General features: G+C 49.3%; 2 protein-coding genes across 2 annotated transcripts in view; both read left to right on the top strand.

Annotated features, from left to right (window-relative positions):
- The window catches only part of RNPEP (arginyl aminopeptidase (aminopeptidase B)), a 37,943-nt gene extending 36,680 nt beyond the window's left edge, over window positions 1-1,263 (top strand). The window contains exon 11 of the mRNA XM_006890539.1: window positions 980-1,263. Coding sequence (XP_006890601.1) covers window positions 980-1,138 — 159 coding nt within the window. The 3' untranslated portion in view covers window positions 1,139-1,263. The remainder of the gene's footprint in view (window positions 1-979) is intronic.
- Window positions 1,264-9,341: 8,078 nt separating this feature from the next.
- ELF3 (E74-like factor 3 (ets domain transcription factor, epithelial-specific )) lies at window positions 9,342-13,543 on the top strand. Its single transcript, XM_006890538.1, has 8 exons — window positions 9,342-9,504; window positions 9,779-10,000; window positions 10,217-10,312; window positions 10,450-10,533; window positions 10,672-10,761; window positions 10,879-10,992; window positions 11,856-12,051; window positions 13,429-13,543. The coding sequence occupies exons 1-8, from the start codon at window positions 9,342-9,344 to the stop codon at window positions 13,541-13,543; spliced, it is 1,080 nt and encodes a 359-aa protein (XP_006890600.1).
- The last annotated feature ends 5,280 nt before the right edge of the window (window positions 13,544-18,823 follow it).

Genomic DNA, 18,823 nt, shown 5'->3' with positions numbered 1-18,823 from the left:
ACCCTGTTCTGTGCAGTTACTATGTGATGGCAGTGGGTCAACCCTAAACGGAAAAGTGTCATGGGACACTAGGGGGATGGGAAGGAGAGTGCTATTCAAGAGGGAAGGAGGTCATAAGACAAGAGAGATTAGTGAAGGATAAAAGTTATTGGTCTCAGCTCCCTGGGCAAGCCCTGTGACTTGGGGAAAAATTCAGACACCAGCAGGATTGGACCTCACCCTGTCAGTGTTGCCTGTCGGGGGAAAGGCCTGGGGACTGCTGCAGTGAACTCATCAGATTCCAAAGCAGTGAGGGAGTGGGGCTGGAGAGAAAGCTGTGCTTTTGACCAGCGTCCTCACTGAGGCCCTCTGAAAGCCTCAGCCTCTGAAAACCTCAGGGTTTTGGGAACTTGTGGTGTTGCTGGCTTAGGCTATATGGATTGAGTTTACAGATCTAATTCAGGTTTACTGCAGTTGGACATTATACGTCCCTTAGCTTTAGATAGTGTGCAGCCCTTGCTATCTGCTGGTATCAGGTTCACCAGCAACTTTGTGAAAGTTTGGAGCCCTGTTATGTCAGTCCTCCTCGTCGTTTGTTGGGTGTACACCTCTATGCCAGGGATTGGGATTAACATTGGGCTCTTTCTTTGTGGGTCTTTGGCCCTTAAGTTGTTGTTGTTGTGTGTCATCGAGTCAGAACCAATTCATCGCTGACCCTCCATTGGGTTTTTAGCGGCTGTAAACTGCATGGGAGGAGATTTCCCATCCTTCTCCCACAGAGCAGCTGGTGGATTCGAACCTCTTGCCTTTGGGTAATCCCTCTGGCCCCTCAGAGGATGCTAGAGTTGTCACTATTATCTCGGGGAAGCCCCGTTCTGCAGCACTGATACCTTCAGTGTTTCCTTTTTGGCACCTGACCATGATGCTATTGCAGTCGTGCCAGGGGACGGGTGGCCCGACACTGAGCAGGCAGCTCATTCTGTTCTTGTGTTTCGTGCAGGGCAAACAGAAGTACACCCTTCCACTCTACCACGCGATGGTGGGCGGCAGCCAGGTCGCCCAGGAGCTCGCCAAGGAGACCTTCGCCTTGACGGCCAACCAGCTCCACAGCAATGTGGTCAACTACATCCAGCAGATCCTGGCATCCAAGGGCAGTTAGAAGCTCAGAGCGTGCCCCTGACCTCTTCAGTCTTCCTTTCAGACGATTGCTTTGTTCCTAACTTAAAGTTCTCCAGCTTCCTGAAGTTTGTATCTCCTCAGGATAATCTCTTCTCAGAGTTTAGGGCTGTTCCCTGAGACCCACGAATGCCCTACAGTTGGTGAGCAGGCTGCTGGGCGGTGGGACAGCCCATCTTCTCCAGCCTCCTCACCTCCTGTCTGCAGAGAGGGTTTTATGATTTCTTTTTAATTTTTTTTTCCTCTTTGTTTTTTTTGATTCTTCGTGAACTCTCCAAAAAGCCGGCATTCTGGTAATTCTTTTTTAGGCTTGACGTTGATTTTAATAAATGTTTTTGGGTGGAAGGTTACAGATTGATTGACCGTTCTGGATTCATTCCTATGTGTTCTCTCTCTGTCCAGCTGTTGTGAGCTCACTGGAGGAGACCGAGAGGGTGACAGTGTTCCACAAATGCTTATAAAAACATGGGGAAATAAACAATTTGACTGTTGCAGGGAGAGTGTACAAAAGATAGCACTCTGTTCTTTGTGAGAGCTGCTCAGTTGTCTCTGTCTCTAGCATTGTCATCCTATCATCTTTTCCACTGCTGAGAGCTTCACAGTGAATAAGGATAACAGAGGTAAAAATCGATGCCTTTCAACTGTGCTGTTGGAGAAGAGTACTGAATAGTCCATGGGTTTCCAAAAGAACAAACAGATATGTCTTGGAGAAGGTATAGTCAGCGTGCTTCTTGGAGGCAAGGATGACAAAGTTTCATCTCACAAACTTTGGGCATGTTGCTGCTGTTATGTGCCGTCGAGTTGCTTGTGACTCATAACAACCCTGTGTACAGCAGCCCTGAACCCCATTCTATTTGAGCCAAGTTCTTTATCTCTGACACACCTCCCTCCATTACCCCGGTCACTGAGTCAGTCCATCTCATCCAGGGTCTTCCTCTCTTTTATGCCCTCCCTCTGCCCCTCCAAGCATGTGTCCCCCTTCAAGGACTGGTCCCTCCTGGCAACATGCTTAAAGTATGTGAGACAGAGCTGCACAATCCCTGCTTTCAAGGAGCAGCCAGGTTTTACCCTCTCCAGGACATAACCTGTTTGCTCTCTTAAATTTTATTTTATTTCATTATTTTTTGTGTGTATACCGTCAAATCAGATCTGACTGATATAGGAGGAGATTGTTCGTCCTTCTCCAGCAGAGCATCTTGTGGATTCGAACTGTGTACCTCTGAGATTGCAGTGCAGCTTCTTGCCACTAGGCCACCAGAACTTGCCTACCTGTTTTCTCTCTTAGCAGTCCATGGTATGTTCAGTACTCTTCTCCAGCACAACAACTCAAAGGCATCTGTTCTCCTGTCATCCTTAGTCATTGTCAAGCTCTCTGATGAATAGCAAGTAATTGTGAAGACCATGGCCTGGATCAGGTGCACCCTTATTCTCCAGACTGACATTGTTGCTCTTCAGTGTTCTGCAGAGGTCCCTGACAGCAGAATTTCCAAGTGTCTTTTGATTTCCTGGCTGCTGGTACCAAGAGTGTTGATTGTGGAAGCAAGCAAGCTGAAGCTGTTAACAATCTCAATCTCTTCACTGTCTATCATTATGCTGCCAATTGGCCCAGTGGTGAGAATCTTTGTTGATGTTAAGCTTCAATCCGTATTGAAGGCTGCATGTAGTCATTCGTTGACTTTCTGCAGCAGAAAGAATTGGCTGACATAGAATTTCATGAAATAACATATGATCAAGAGCCTGTGGTGATAAAGGAGGAATTTCAAACTGCTCTGAAGGAATTGACAAAAAAAGCCCAGGAATTGATGACATACCAAGTTACATATTACAACAAATAGATGCTGTCCTGGACACACTCTACAGCTTGGGCCAGGAAATGTGGAGGGCAACTACCTGGCCAACTGACTGGAAGAGATCCATATTTGTTCCTATTCCAAAAACAGGTGACCCAACAGAGTATGGAAATGATCAAACAATATCATTAATATCACATGTAAGCAAGATTCTGCTAAAAATTATCCCAAAACGACCAAAACAGCACATCAACCGAGAACTGCTGGGTTTAGAAGAGGCTGTGACACTAGACTACGAGAGGAATGTCTTTTCTGTATTTAATTGCCTATGCAAAGGCATTTGACTGTGTGGATCACAACAAACAATGGTTAGTTCTGAGAAGAATGGGAATTGCAGAGCTCTTGATTGTGCTTATGCAAAACCTATACTTGAACCAAGATGCAGTTGTCAGAACAGAGTAAGGAAAGGCTACATGGTTCAAAATCAGAAAATGTGTACACCAGGGATGCATCTATCTCGATACCTTTTGCAGGCTATATGTTGAACAGGCCATCTGGGAGTCTGGGCTCTATGAGGAGGAATGTGGAATCAGGATTAGAGGAAGACTCATTAGCAACCTCTGTTACACAGATGATACAACCTTACGTGCTGAAACTGAGGACATATTGCAAAGAGTGGTTATGTCTTGGAGAGCGACATCTTCCTTGGATAGGTGAGATGGTGAAAGAGAGGAAGACCCTCAATCAGGTGGAGTGACACAGTAACTACAGCAGTGGGTTTGAGCATGTCAGAGCTTGTGAGGTTGGCATAAGATAGAACAGGGTTCAGATGTGTTTATAGGGTCACTATGAGTCATTCTCAATAACGATGACACCTAACGTCAATCTTTAAGAAAATGTGAGTTTTAGTGTTAGTTTCCTCTTCTCACTATCTCTGGGTCTCAGTGGGTCTCCCTAGCCTTTGCATAGGAGTAACTGTTTTAAGTAAAGTAAGTTGTAAAATGAGTGTAGACAGTGCAGGGATGACACGGTCTAACTCCTGCTAACTCCACAAAAGCGAACTTGGCCCATCAACCACATTGACAGTACAAAACCAATCCTTTAAGGCCAGACATGGTCTCCTACACTCCTGCACCTACCTCTGATTCCAGCATCAAATTTACTGCTGTACTAGCTCTGAAATCCATTGCAATGACCACACAGAACCATAATCACATTTATGGTGATATTAGGGAAATGAACCAGTTACAATGCAGGTTCACAGCAGGATATTATTCCTCAGTCCAGACAGTTTCTCATCCGTGTTTATAGGCCTTTGACTTTCAACCTCATGGCTTATGTCAGTGTCACAAAGTTTCCATAGTTCTAATTAATGGCATCATCCCTTATTGCTCAAGATTGGGTGAAGGCTCCCACTGCTGGTTCTGTGGGGCGGCAGCCCCAAGCCAGCTCTGTTGCTACTCTTGTAGATCCTTGATCTACACAGGAGTCTCCGGCCTGAAGGATGTCTTCTTCACTCCCTACTTCCCTTTCCTTGCTGAGATTCCTGCTGTCCTGCTAAGTCCACTCAGTTTAACTTGAATGGGAAAAACTGACCAATCCCATAATGATTACTTCTCATCTCTTACAAGCATGTTGTTATTAATGCTATTGAGTTGTGTGTAATTCATAACGACCCTATGTCCAGCAGCTCTGAAGCTGCCCTGTCCAGAGCCAGTCTCACTAATTCTGACACACCAACCCCATCTCATCTGGGCTCTTCTCCTCCTGCACTGCCCCTCTACCCTTCCGAGCATAGTGTCCTTCTCCGAGGACTGGTAAGCTCATGTCCATGTGCCCAAAGCATGTGTGAAATGGAGCTTCACAATCCTAGCCTCCAAAGAGAAACCTGGTTTCACCCTCTCCAAGATAGACCTATTTGTTTTCTTGGCGATCTGTTGTTTGTTCAAGACTCTCCTCCAGCACTACAACCTGAAGACATAGCCGTTGTCCAGCTCGCTAATGCATAGCAAGTAATTGCAAAGACCATGCATGGCCTGGATCAGGCTCACCTTAGTCTCTAGACTGACATTGTTCGCTGGTTTTTAGAGGAGAGGTACCTGACAGCATAGTCAAAGTCAATCAGTGACTAAGAAAACAATTTAGAGCAACAGATCCTTGACCTCCCAAAAGTTCATTCAGAATGTGGTTTCCTGGCTTCCACATGGGGAATCTCCACTGTTTGCAACGAGTTTGGTGGTATGGTCATGAGAGTGCTGCACAGGAGTATTGAAAGAGTATTTAAGCTGATTAAAGAACCAGGATATTTCCCAAACCAGCTTTCATTTATGATGTGGCATTAAAGTTCTCAATGCTGTTCTCTGCCCTACCCATCATAGCAGTTGGAATGGAGAGCTCTGCCCAGCCACTGTAATGATGGAAGAGGTGGTGTGTGGGTGGTGGGCAGCTGAGTGGTACACCCAGGTAGGAGGGTTGGGGAGTCAGGATCTCTGAGCTGTTGTCTATCTGGTAGTAAAGTCTCTCCTGTCAATACACTGCAGGTGTGTGCTAGGTAGTGGCCAACCTCGTGTCTCAGGATATGTAGCTTAGCTTGGAAACCACTGTTTATTTCCCCCTTATTTCATACAAGTCCATAGTGTTGGTGAGCCCACTCCCACAAAATTCTCTTGACTCTTATGTCCAAAGGCACTCACTTCGGGACATGTCCTGAGTTGTATTGCGGGCCCCACCCACCGCCTTTTCCACCACTAACAGTCTCTCACAGAGCTGGGGACTAATGCTCTGGGCACCTTCCCCAGCTCCAGAGGAGCATGTGGCACGGTTACAGCTCTCTGAGGAAGATCAGAGGGGCTGTCCTTGGCATTGGTGCGCTTATCTCGAAGACTCCTAGCTTCTCGAAACTCCTTTTCCCTACCCAAGACCCAGACTACAAAGCCAAGTGGTTCTCATTTTTATCTTCCCCAAATAGGTTATCAAAGACATTCATACTTGAAGGTGAGGATTTGTAAACTCAGCTCTATTTCGGCTTTTAAGCCCCCTGCAGGCAAGGGAGTAGATCACAATGACTCCTCCATACCCCTCCCTATCCTCAGGGCAGGTAGCACGTGAACAGTCCTGGGGCCAGAAGCCGGTTCACCCACATTCCTGGGTGAGTTACTGGATCGAGGGTGTGCCCGCCTCAGGCTCCTTAGGGGAGGCCCCCCTGAAGGGCTGGGGGAAATCCTACCACTAGAGACCTGGGCTTCCTGCCACCCTTAGCCCAGTGGAGGGGACCCAGGACAGAAGCAACCTGTGGTTTCAGAGACAAAGGAAGGAGGTAAGAGTGTCTGGGGTAGACTTTTCTAGTCCTAAAGCTATTGAATTAAAGAAGGAGTGTCTGTGGAGTTGGGGTAACTGCTGCAGGATCCTTTCCACTCACCAAGACCAATTCTACTATGGATCACCCCCAGGGCTATAGATGTGCCTCAAGTATGAATCAACCCATGGCTGACCCTCTAGCAGGTTTTCAGAGGCAGTCTAATTGCACGGGAGGAGATGTCTTGTTTTTCTCCCTATAGATTTGAACCACTTGCCTTTGGGACTGAGCACAGTTTCTTACCACTAGGGCCACCACAATTCCACAACAACAACTATGACAACAACATCTGTGGAGTTGAGGGCAGGAAATGCTGCAGGAACCTTTGCATCCACCAAAACCAGTTCCACTATGGGTCATCCCCAGGGCTGTGGGTGGCAGTGGACTGGAAAGAAAGATTCCTCACAATAGATGCGTAACAACTAGATCTGGAGGGAGTGGAAAAACAATAACAAAAACAACAACAAAAGTATGCATGAATGGAATACTTAAAAAAAAAAATCAAAACAACAACCCACAAATACCCCCAGACCTAGATCTGGAGGGTTTTAGAAATTCAGTCCAACCACCATCCTCACTTTACAGATGGTAGAATAGGTGCAGTGTCTACCCAAAGACCACAGAGTGTGGAAGCCCTGTGACTCTGCCTGCCTTCACACCGTTAACCCCATCCTCAGGGTCTCAGAGGGACTCTTAGGACCCTAATGTAGGGTGGGTCCATCGAAGGGCTTACACACAGGGAACTCCTGTGTGGGCAGCGAAAGAAGAATTCAGAAGCCTGGAGGAATATGGCACAGGGAAGCACACAGTTTTGACCATTCAAACCTGGGATATAACTCCCCACCCCTAAAATAGGGATCATTGTACATACCTTATTGAGTTGGCTTGGGGTTTTTGTTGGGTGGCAGGGGTTTGTTTGGAGAATGTGGCAGAATCTGCCTGCTAATAATAACTGTTGTTATGTGCCGTCGAGTCGCTTGCGACTCATAGCGACTCTATGTACAACAGCCCTAAACTCCGCTCTGTCCTGTGCCAATTGCACTGTCTCTGACACTCCCATCCCAATTATCCCAGTCACTGAATCAATCCACCTCATAGAGGGCCTTCTTCTCCTGCGCTGTCCCTCCACCCTCCCAAGCATGATGTCCCTCTCTAAGGACAGGTCTCTCCTCACAACATGTCCAAAGTATGTTAGACGGAGCCTCAGAATCCTTGCCTCCAAGGAGCCATCCGGTTTAACTCTTTCCAGGACAAATCTGTTTGTTTTCCTAGCAGTCCATGGTATTCTCAATACTCTTCTCCAGCACCACAGCTCAAAGGCATCAATTCTCCTTCTATCCTCCCTGGTCATTGTCCAACTCTCTGATGCATAACAAGTGATTGTGAAGACCATAGCCTGTATCAGACGCACCTTAGTCTCCAGAGAGACACCATTGCTATTAACAACAAATCCATGATGATATTAAATAATGACCCATTACCCGTTCCTTTTTTAATGTTTTAACGACATAGTCCACTAGAGGGCAGCAGACTGGCAGCAATAACGGGGAATGTGTGAACTGGTGATTAGATGGGGGGGGGGGTCAGATAGAAAGATATAAACAGATCTGTGTGATTCTTGCCCCTCCAGCCACAGAAGGCTCCATCAGGCTCAGAACATCTGACCAGAACCAGATCTCCCTGGAAGTGACTACAGCAACCTTGTTGGGTGAACGGGGTGCAGAGGAGTGTGCCAAGACCTTAGCCCCAAAATTGATACGAGAAGTGGGCCCTGTGACTGGGGACCAGGGGAGCTGGGGCTAGGCTGGTTCTCCTCCACTAGCCTCTGTAGAACCCTGGGTGTATGGGCGAAATCCACAAACCTCAGTAACTTCTCCCTGTTAAGTCCCTCTGTCCTCTGATCTCCAGACATTCATGGGCTAAGAGGGAGTTCCTGGGTGGTACAATTGTTTTAAACTGCTGCACAAAAGGTTGATGGGTCCAGACCCATTTGAGGAATTTCAGAAAACAGGAGGTCTGCTTCTAAAAGGTCACAGCACTACTCTGTGCAGGGCTAGGGGCGGAGGGGCTGTGAAGAATCAGAACCCACCCAACTACACAGCCTTAGGACCCAGTTCAGCCAGAGGTTCAAACTAACCCACCTAACTTGCCCCTCCCTAACCAGCACTGGCCCGACCCCTGGAAGGAATGTCCTGCGATGAGTGGCCGAAAGCCCAGATGCCCACCCAGGTGACTCTCCCGCCACTCTCTCGGGCCAGTGCCCTGTGCCCAACCCCAGAGGGTGTGGGATTACAGACTCTGACAATCATTAAACCAGCCGGGCCTGATTTCCCAGCACCTCCTGCTAGGATCCGGGCCAAGTGGCACATAATATGCAAATCACCTGGGGCCAAGAGCCCAGTCTAAAGGCCAGGAAATCCCCTCTGTCCAATGAGCCACCAGCTCAGGTTACCTCTGGGAAACACACTATAAAGGCTCAGGTAGGGGAGGAGCTTGTGCCGTATTTAGGCAGGTACGCGCGCCAGGAGGGCCAGCCAGACGCCCGGCACTACCTGGTGAGCCTTTTGCCGGGAGGAGTGTTGCCGCACTTTTAGACTGCCAGTGTGCCTTGCCTGCTAGCCTCGTTGGCACCCCTGCCACACTGGTAAGAGCCCTCATCTACCTGAGGGGGCAGGTTGAGGAAGGGTTCTAGTAGTACAGTTCAGAACCTGTCCACCCAGCTCTGTGATCTAAAATCTTGAGCCGGGCCGCTGGCGATGGTCAGAGAGTAGAGTGATGGTTTCTGGAGGGGCCAGGGTAACCCTGACCCTGCTGCTGGTTTCACTTGGGGTCCCAGGTGAACTGAGGAGGGAGCCTTAGCAGGGGTATTCTTCTCCCCTCACCTTGTTCTTGGACTTTGAAGCCCTTCTTAAGAGAGGGTGCCACAAGAGATGTCTACCTTGTTGCCCAAGTAGATTCCCAAGGTGGTGGCTTAGCCCAGACCACTGCTAGGCAAGGACCCGGAGCCTCATCCACCTCACCTCCTCCCCACAGGTAGCTTCATGGCTGCAACCTGTGAGATTAGCAACATTTTTAGCAACTACTTCAATGCCATGTACAGCTTGGAGGACCCCACTGTGGTGTGTGCTCCCACTGGGGCCACGTTTGGGACGGAGGACCTGGTGCTGACCCTGAGTAACACACAGATGCCTCCGGAGGGTACAGGTGAGTTTCGGGCACGATGATGGGGTGAAAGAGCCATTGGAGTATCTATGTGAGAAATGAGGAATTCTTCTGTGGGGTAGGAGGTCAGGAGCTGGAGTGTGGAGCTGTGAATGTTAGGGCTACTAAGTTCACATTCTGTCCCGTCCCCTCGAAAGGGTCACATGGGAGTGGGCAGGTACTCTTAGAGTCTGTTCACTTTTGCCAGATAGGCACTGGGAGAGGGCTTAGAAACCTACGGGTTGGCCCACGTTGACCCCATTGCTGTCCCTTGTAGAGAAAGCCAGTTGGTGGGGGGAACAGCCCCAGTTGTGGTCCAAGGCCCAGGTCCTGGACTGGATCAGCTACCAAGTGGAGAAGAACAAGTATGACGCCAGCTCCATTGACTTCTCGCGGTGCAACATGGACGGCGCCACGCTGTGCAGCTGCACCCTGGAGGAGCTGCGCCTGGTGTTCGGGCCCTTGGGGGACCAGCTCCATGCCCAGCTGCGAGACCTCAGTGAGTCCCTCCTCCTGGAGCCGAGGGGTGCAGGAATTGGGAGGGCTGGGGCTGGCTTTTCTCCAGTCCTTCTCAGGGCAGCTGGGAGGAATTTAACATGGCGATGGGAAGGACCCAGGCTGAGGGCGCAGCCGGAGAGGAGGCCAGAGGGCATGGTGCCGCAGGCGGGCTCGTTGCCGCAGGCGGGCGCGTTGACTGCTTTGCCTCCCCTGACAGCCACCAACTCTTCTGACGAGCTCAGCTGGATCATTGAGCTGCTGGAGAAGGACGGCATGTCCTTCCAGGACACCCTTGGAGAACCGGGCTCCTTTGGTGAGAATCCACTGCCTCTTTGCTACTCCTAGACTTCTTCTTCCCCAGTTAGAAAGTTACCTACAAGGGCAACTCTTCAGGCCTGTGGGTAGCTGCCCATGTTCTGCTCGATCATCCCTTAAATTCTCTCCTCCCAGAACAGGGAAGCCCCTTCGTCCCGGAGATGATGGAGGACTGCTCTTACTACCCTTCTCCTGGCAGCTCAGATGTTTCCACGGCAGGTGAGAGCCTTGCCTGGTGTACACCACCTTCCCCAACCTGGGCCCCTTAGGCCCCAGGGCCAAAAAGGAGCCTCAGCTCCATGTATGCAGTGGCCGGCTCAGCACATATCATGGCCTCACCCCATCTGCCTCCCCCAGGCACTGGCACGCCTCAGAGCTCACACTCAGACTGCGGTGGGAGTGATGTGGACCAGGATCCCGCGGACAGCGGCAGGCTCTTCCCCGGAGGTGAGTCTACAGCAGCTCCCGGCCCCAGAGGCATCCTCACTGGGCAGCATCCAGGCTCCTGTGGCCGTACTGCTCCACCACTGTCCCCCCGTTAACAGACCACCTCTGTCCACACAGACGACTTCACGGGCTATGAGAAGGGGGCCAAGCACGGGAAGCGAAAGCGGGGCCGGCCCCGAAAGGAGAGCAAGGACTCCCGGGAGTGTGTGGAGGGCAAGAAGAGCAAGCATGGTGAGCTCCAGCGGGCTGGCTGCAGCACTGCCGGCCGTCCTCGCTCTGGTCTCTCCTTGGGGGTGTTTGCAGGCTAACAATCGGGCACCTCGTTGCACAACCTGCTGGGGGGGCCGTGTGTTCCTGCAGCAAAGGGAAACAGAAGCCCCTTTCTTTATCCTACCTGCTGGGACACCTTGGTAGTTTGTGCAGGGGAGGGCCAGGCATGCCAAACAAGAAGCAGGAGCAGGATCTGGAAGTAACTTGCCCGCTGAATCCCTTGCTTGTTGATCCCAAAAGAGGATCCCGGTAGCCACTAAGCTAGCTGTCCCTATTGACCTGAGTTCGCAGGGATCTGGCCACCTGTGAGCACTCTGCAGGCCAGCCCACCGGAAAGTGGCTGCAAAGCTCAAGGGTCTTTTGCTGTTGTTCAGCCAACTGCCCCACCAATTGCCCCTCACGCATACTAGGGCCAGGCTCTTTGTTACCTCCTTGTTTTTTCAAGGGGGCCTGTGTTCCAGGAGACTGACCTCTGGGCCGTCAGGCTGGGCCAATTCTTTGCTGTTTATACTTGCCAGGACAGCTCTTAGCCACCACCTGGTGTATTTATTATTTTTTGTTTTTTCCAACCATGTTTCCCCTTTCCCTTCTCCCACTCCTCTGAGCTCTCTTGGGTACTATTGTGCCTCAGTTAAATGTTGGAAGCATGTCGACCGCGTCTCCGGTGGGAGTTTCTCTCTAAAGGGGAGGGAAGCAGCTGATAGATGTGGCCAGGTGCTCCACGTGTCAGGCATTTAGGATGCAGGTGCTGGGCTGGGCAGAGCTAGTGGGAGGGGACACAGTCCGGACACCTGGCCCAAGACTGAGGATATCTGACCTTACAGCCCCCAGAGGCACTCACCTGTGGGAGTTTATCCGGGACATCCTCATCCACCCTGAGCTCAATGAGGGCCTCATGAAGTGGGAGAACCGACACGAGGGTGTCTTCAAGTTCCTGCGCTCTGAGGCCGTCGCCCAGCTTTGGGGCCAAAAGAAAAAGAACAGCAGCATGACCTACGAGAAGCTGAGCAGAGCCATGAGGTGAGCTGGTGACTGGGGTCCCCCATGCCCTGGGTGGACACCTGGGGGATTCAGGGCAGTGATGGGCAGAAGGGACAGTGGCATTTGAGTGCCCATCGCCTTCTCCCAACCACTAACTTGCAAGTTTGGAGAATAGCCATGGCTTCTAGCTAATTCATGGAGTCCCTGGATGCTGCAAATGGTCAGTGTGCTTTTGTCTGCTAACTGAAAGTTGGAGGTTTGAATCTCTAGATCCCTAGAGGCAACTAGGAAGAAAGGCCTGGAGTTGTACTGTTCTCACCGTTAGCCATTGAGAACCCAGTGGAGCACACACATGGTTTGCCATGAGTTAGAATCGACTTGATGGCAACTGGTGGTTGCGACTTCATGTGATTACATGGCAACAGGGAAAAAGGGTTTATCCTGGCACAGAAGACCAAAACCCAAAACTCAAAGCAACCCTGTACCCCTCCACTGAGTTTCCAAGGCTCACGAGGAGTCATTTTTTTCCTCTCAGAGCTCCTGGTGTATTCAAACTGCTGCCCTTTGAGTTAGTGTGACAGCACCTTAGACATAGTACCAGTGCTCCTTGGCACACAGAAAGCCTGCAGGAAATGTCAACTGTTATTATGTGCCGTTGGAACTGACTTGAGTTGACCTGGGTCTTTGGAGGCTGTAAATCACATGTAAAGAGATGGCCCATCTTTCTTCTGAAGAGCAGCTGGTGGATTGGAACTATATGCCTTTGGATTGACAGCACAGTCTCTTACCACTAGGCCACCCAAGCTCTCTTAATATCAGCTGGCAGTAATATTTCTTCGGCCTGTCTGCAGAAAGGCACCTAAGACCCTGGGAATAGCATTTGCTACAGTTTCCAGACCATGTTTAAGCCGTGGTCTAAGGGAATCAGCTAAAAAAAAACAGTCCTCACTTGGGAATGTCAGAGATTGTGAGGATGGCGCAGGATAAGGCAGGGTTCAGATCTGTTTATAGGGTCTCTATGTGTCAGACAGCTAGCTCTTAATGACTCGCACTTAACAACTGTTCAAGCAATTAGCAGCTTCTCTGGGCTTTGCTTTCCCGCTTGTGCACAAGGGTGGTCCCCCTCTCCCTGTAATACACGGTGTCTTGACACACCCTAGGACACAGTTGTAAATTACAAAGGGAAGAACCAGGTAACCTTTTCTAGAACCAGACACAACTATACTGTGGAGTAGATAGCTCCTTTGCAGGGTGAGGCAAAGCTTCCTGAAGACAACTGTAGTGGGTCAGGGGCAGGTTAGTCAACTTAGGAGACCAGCAGGGGACAGTTCACCTGAGGCTACTCTGGGGCAGGTGAGACATACCAGCATTCCAGGACGTCTTCCCTGCCTGAGACCACCCTGGCTCTCTTTCCAGGTACTACTACAAACGGGAGATTCTGGAACGAGTGGACGGACGGCGGCTTGTCTACAAGTTTGGCAAAAACTCCAGCGGCTGGAAGGAGGAAGAAGTTACTGGGAGTCGGAACTGAGGGTCAGAATTAGACCCAGGACTAAATTTACGGACTCCAAGCCTGCTGCCCTCCTCGGAGGACAGCGAGCCCGGTGGCCACCGTTTGAACTTAGTCCCCTCGTGCTTCTGAGGAGAGAAGCTGAAGTGTTGGTTCAATGTCAACCATTACCCTGGGATCTGGGGGCCTGTGGTCAGTTTTTTCTACCCTCCTCTCGGAATTACAAACCTTGAGGTCTGACGAGGTCTCTTAACTACTGGTTCAATGCTCCTTTTATCTGGTGCCTCCTCAAACTCAACCCCAGACACTAGCTGCAGACATCAGACTGAACGCAGGAGGCAAGGAGGCATTGTGAGAGCACCATGAGGAAGAGGGACGGGGGTCGTCGGAGCCTCCCATGACCTCCTGTCTCTGTGCATGGACACCACTGGTGGGGTCAGAGCGCTCCTAATTTATGTGCTGTTATACCAGGTGTACATAGAGAAGTATTTTTTTCTAAGACAGTCCCCTCTCTGCTCCTAGCTCACCAAGCTGAGCCAGTGAGAAGCGGGGTGATGCCAAGGTCCAGAGGTGGGGCTCCTGGCTCCTTTGTCTTGTGGATGGAGTCAGACTTCCAATAAAATCCTTTTTTAAATTTTTTTTTTTAACCTCTGTCTTAGTTCTCTGTGTCCTGAGTGTAGGCCTCTGGCTTGGATGGTATGGTGGAAGAGATGAAGCTGGGCTGACGATGAAGGCAGAGGCCGAGCAAAGAGGGTAGTAGGAGGGCTGGGCGCACAGACACAATAGCTGGGCTGGGAGATGAGCAAAGCAAACAGCTCCAGCTTCATGCAAGCAAGGATGTGAGCCTAGGAAGCCAGGAACTAGGGTCTGGTCCTGCTGACACCACATGTTGTCTCTGTTACCTTGGCCAACTTGTCCCTCACCGTTAATGCAGGGACTGGATCCAGTGTTTTCTAAGAAGTCTAGAATTGCTTGTCTGGCCTTGTGGATGGATGCTTTTGTGTTCCAGCCAAGCTGGTTGTAAACTGAACGCCTGTAATACGAGCCCTAGCTTTCGTTGTCTGACATGAAATCAGAGTTATGGTCTTGTGCAGAGAAAAATGGAGATGAGGAAGCAGTTGACATGTGCCAAGCGCAAGATGCCACTTGCTTTGTTCAGCTTCCCAAGAAGGAAGAGTTAGTACTCCTGTTTGACCCAAGCAGGAACTGAGGTTCCATAGGGACAGCGGCCTGGTCAAGGCCACGCAGGCAGTGGCTGGTCTACGCATTCATCTCTGGAAACTTTTCCTGGGTCAGGTCTTTTTTTTCTCTAGTATTTATTAAAAAGGAAGAGAGATACTACTAATTGTATAGAGACAAACAGGCAGCTGCATGAAAGGTACAGATAATACAAATTTTCTGAAAAGTGAAAAATTTCTAATTATAAAAAGATCATTGGTGTTTTCCAGGTAAGTCCTTCTGAAAAGTTTATGGGGCTTATATGACCAGATTTATTTGGTTTCAAAAGTTCTCTGTCACTCAAGAAAGGTGAGCTCCCTTCCCCCTTCTGTATAATTCAGATACAGACCTTAATTTTTTTAATTTTTTGGGGGAGTTAAAAAAATAATATATATATGTAATATTAATATTAGTGATATGTATAATATCATATATAATATATATTCATGTAAATGAATATATATTAATGAAAGTTTACAGAGACTTTGGATTTTCAGTCATTCATTATTGCACAATTTCCTCTCTGCCCACCCCTTCCCTCCAGTTTGTTTTTCTCTTTGAAGAGTAAAAAAAAATTCTTTCATTGTTATACAATCCCCCTCCCCCAGTTCAATTCACTATGCAGCTTTCCTTCTGGACTCTTGTCATGACAATACCTAATCATATATTTCTCCTAAACAGTTCTCTCCCTCATCTATTTCAATGCAGTATACATTATTTATCCCCTCTTAGTTTCCCCCAACTCTGATGTCAGACCCACTTTACAACAGTGGCTGTATGCAGTATTTGTCCTTTTGTGACTGAGATACTTCTCTCAGCATAATGTCCTCAGGGTCACCCATTTTGTATAATATTTCATGGGTTCCTTGTTTTTCAGTGCAGCATAGATTTCCATTGTGTGAATATAACAGAGCTTCTCTACCCATTCGTTTGTTGGTGGACACTTGGGTTGTTTCCAACTCTTTGCTATTGCGAACAAAGCCACAATAAACATGGATGTGTATATATCTGCTTGGGTGACAGTTATGGTTTCCTTGGGGTATATTCCCAGTAGCAGAATTGCTGGGTTAAATAGTATTTCCATTTCCAACTTGTTGAGAAAGTGCCATACTGCCTTCCACAGTGGTTGCACCATTTTACACTCCTACCAACAGTGAATAAGAGTTCCAGTTTCTCCACAACCTCGCCAGCATTTGTTGTTTGCTGCTCTGTTAAATTTTGCTATTCTTACTGGGGTGAGATATCTCAGCTGTTTTGATTTGCATCGCTCTTAGAGCTACGGATTTTGAACATTTCTTCATGTATTTGTTGGCCATCTGAATGTCTTCTTTGGTGAAGTGTTTATCCATGTCCTGTGCCCATTTTTCAATTGGGTTATTTTCTTTTTTCTTCTTGTGCTGGGTCAGGTCTTTTCTAACTCGATTCCTAGAAGATGCCAGAACTGTGTGTGCTATCTTGTTTCCACAGTGATGAGCTCGCCTAGGACGACTTAAGAACTTTCAGATTCCACAGAGCATGTTAAAAAAAGAGCATCTGGCAAGTTTGACATGCTGTTCATTTGGTTTAGAAAGAACAGATCATTTGCTGAAGGGATGCGGGTAAAGAAGGGATCTTGAAGGCTGCTTGTACGTGTGTGGGAAACAGGTTTACCCTGGAGAAGCAAGGATTAGAGGGAAGGAAAAAGTAGGAATGTTGGCTGGAGGCAGTAACAGGACCATGAAAGAACATACACTTGAGCAATTTTGGAAGATGGTGTCTCTGAAATTTTGCCTTCTGAAGTGTGAGTGGGTTAGCCCAAAGGGCATCTGGTTAGCAGCATATGATTTAGCTTAAAAGCCTGGCTCCTGTCCTGGCTAGGCCAGCCAGGGACACTTAGGATAATAACAACCATCATTTTTTGAATATGTGTTTGGGATTGTGTTGATTTCTGTGTATATTAGCTTGGGATCCTCACACCAGAAGAGGTTCCCTGTGTTTTTACTGTCACCTGGCTAGATGTGTGTGGTGATACTTTGGGACCCAGGGCATATTTGCTGAACCCCCTTGAGCCTCAGTTTCTTTTGCTCTCAAAATAGAGATACTATTGAATTATACTTGGTAAAATAGAATGGTAGAAAAAGACCCTTAACACAATGCTCAGATGAGGGAATGATGGTGAATGACTGGGCAGTGCTTCATTCTCTTGTACCCAGGGCCGATGTGGGTCAGAAGCAACTTGAGGACATCTAAAAACAACAAGAGACAAACACAGGGCACACATAGAGGAGGAGGTCTGAGAATATGGGGCCCAGTCCCTTAGTCCTCTGCCAAAAGGCCGGGAGGCAGCTGCTCGGCCCAGCATTCTGCTCTGACCTTTGTCCTGCTGTTTTCCGTTTATGAGGCGCTTTCCTCTTCCCACTATCGCATTCGATCCACACCACAGCCCTCTGAGACTGAGTGTCCTGACTTCACTGCGGCTTGTGGCTGGCCCAAGGTCACCAGCCCGCGGAGAGTAGTGACCAGACCCAGGACTCCTGTCCCAAGCCCAGCTCTGGCAGCAACACCCCCACCCCGCTGTGCACGCTGGAAGGCTGTCTGCGAGAGGGCAGCTTAGAGAGTGGGGTAGTCCCCAGAAAGGACTGATTGTTACTCTCAAGACTTGACTACTAGTGCTGCCCTCCCCCTCCACCTCTGCTGGGCTACCCACAAGTCCACAGCAAGCCCAGACTCCCCAAGCTAGCCTTCCCCAGCCCCAAGTGCCCTATCAGGTGCCAGCCATCAGTCACCCTTACCACCAAGTGTCACCAGCTCAGGAGTCTCTGAATGGACTACCATGCAGAAATGGAAGTGGAGGGGTTTGGGGACTCCTGTCTCTCACCCAAAGTTTTTGTCCCCTGTGGTGTGACCTGGACTGAGTGGGGAGGGCACGGGGCTAGGCTGTTAGATCGTGTCTGAGCTGCTGGCCACCTCTTATCTGCTTCTGTGGGGTTGGGTGTGTTGCTGTGCAGTTCAGAGGGAGGTCACCCTTCCCGTGTTTGGGTGTGCCTTCTGGGGGCTGGGCTTGCTGCCCAGGCCTCCTGTCTGCTGCCTCCCCGGGACAGTTCCCGGATTTTCCCCGCAGCCCCACCCCTTCCACCTAATTCAGGAGAAAGCTTGCTTCACCTGCGCTCAGTTGAGTGAGTAAAGTGGCTGTTTTTATTAGGGGGCTATTTCAATCTGCCCACTTACTCCAGTTGTTTGTTTACATGTCCCGCTCCCCTACAAAGTAGTGAGCACCTCTGGGCAAGGACTGGGGCTTACTCATCTCAGCACCTTGTTGCAGCACCTGGCACAGAGAGGGTGCTTGATAAATATTTGTGAAGCTGCCCTGTGACTCCTGGCCACCGCCTCCCAATACTCTCACACCACATACTACACACACATTCACACAACGGTTCACCACCTTCACATGTACCACACATATTCACATACACACCCTCACAGGAACCAGCTCACCACAGCCCACACAGCCTTACCCACTCTCACAGAGTCCCAACCTCTCACTGTGGATGAAATTTAGACGACTCACTCCACCTAACCCTTAATTTGTATCATTCACCTCCTTGGAACTCCCAGTATCTCACCTTTCTTTCAACCATTCCCTGACCATCTTTCTGCTCTTATCTGCCACCAGCTGGGCTCAGCCATGGTCTCAGGTGGCTGAGACCCTTCTGGCCACTGCTTGACCCTGAAGTCAGGAGAGGCACGGGATTTGCAGGGCCAAGTAATCCTTTGCCACTGGGTTAATTCCAACTTGAAACCACTCTCCACTGCGTTTCTGAGTCTGTAACTCTTTACAGGAGGAGACTCAACTCTCTCCTGCCTGGCTAGTGGGTTCAAACCTCGTATATTGCAGTTAGCAATCTTATAAGGATCTCTGCTGGCTTAGTGTGTTACATGTCTTGCTGCTAACCAAAAGTTCTGTGCTCCACCAGTTGCTCCTGAGGAGAAGAATGGGCAGCCTTCTCCAGTAAAGATTCACAGCCTCAGAAACCCAATGAAGCAGCAAACAACAAATGTTGGCAAAGTTGTGGAGAGATTGGAACTCTTATGCCCTGCTGGTAG

This window comes from Elephantulus edwardii, unplaced genomic scaffold (genome assembly GCF_000299155.1).
Source record: "Elephantulus edwardii isolate Elephantulus edwardi_28Jun2011 unplaced genomic scaffold, EleEdw1.0 scaffold00090, whole genome shotgun sequence".
In the NCBI taxonomy this organism is placed as follows: Eukaryota; Metazoa; Chordata; class Mammalia; order Macroscelidea; family Macroscelididae; genus Elephantulus; species Elephantulus edwardii.
The sequence above is the reverse complement of the archived record's forward strand: the minus strand, read 5'-3'. Positions and strand labels throughout refer to the sequence as shown.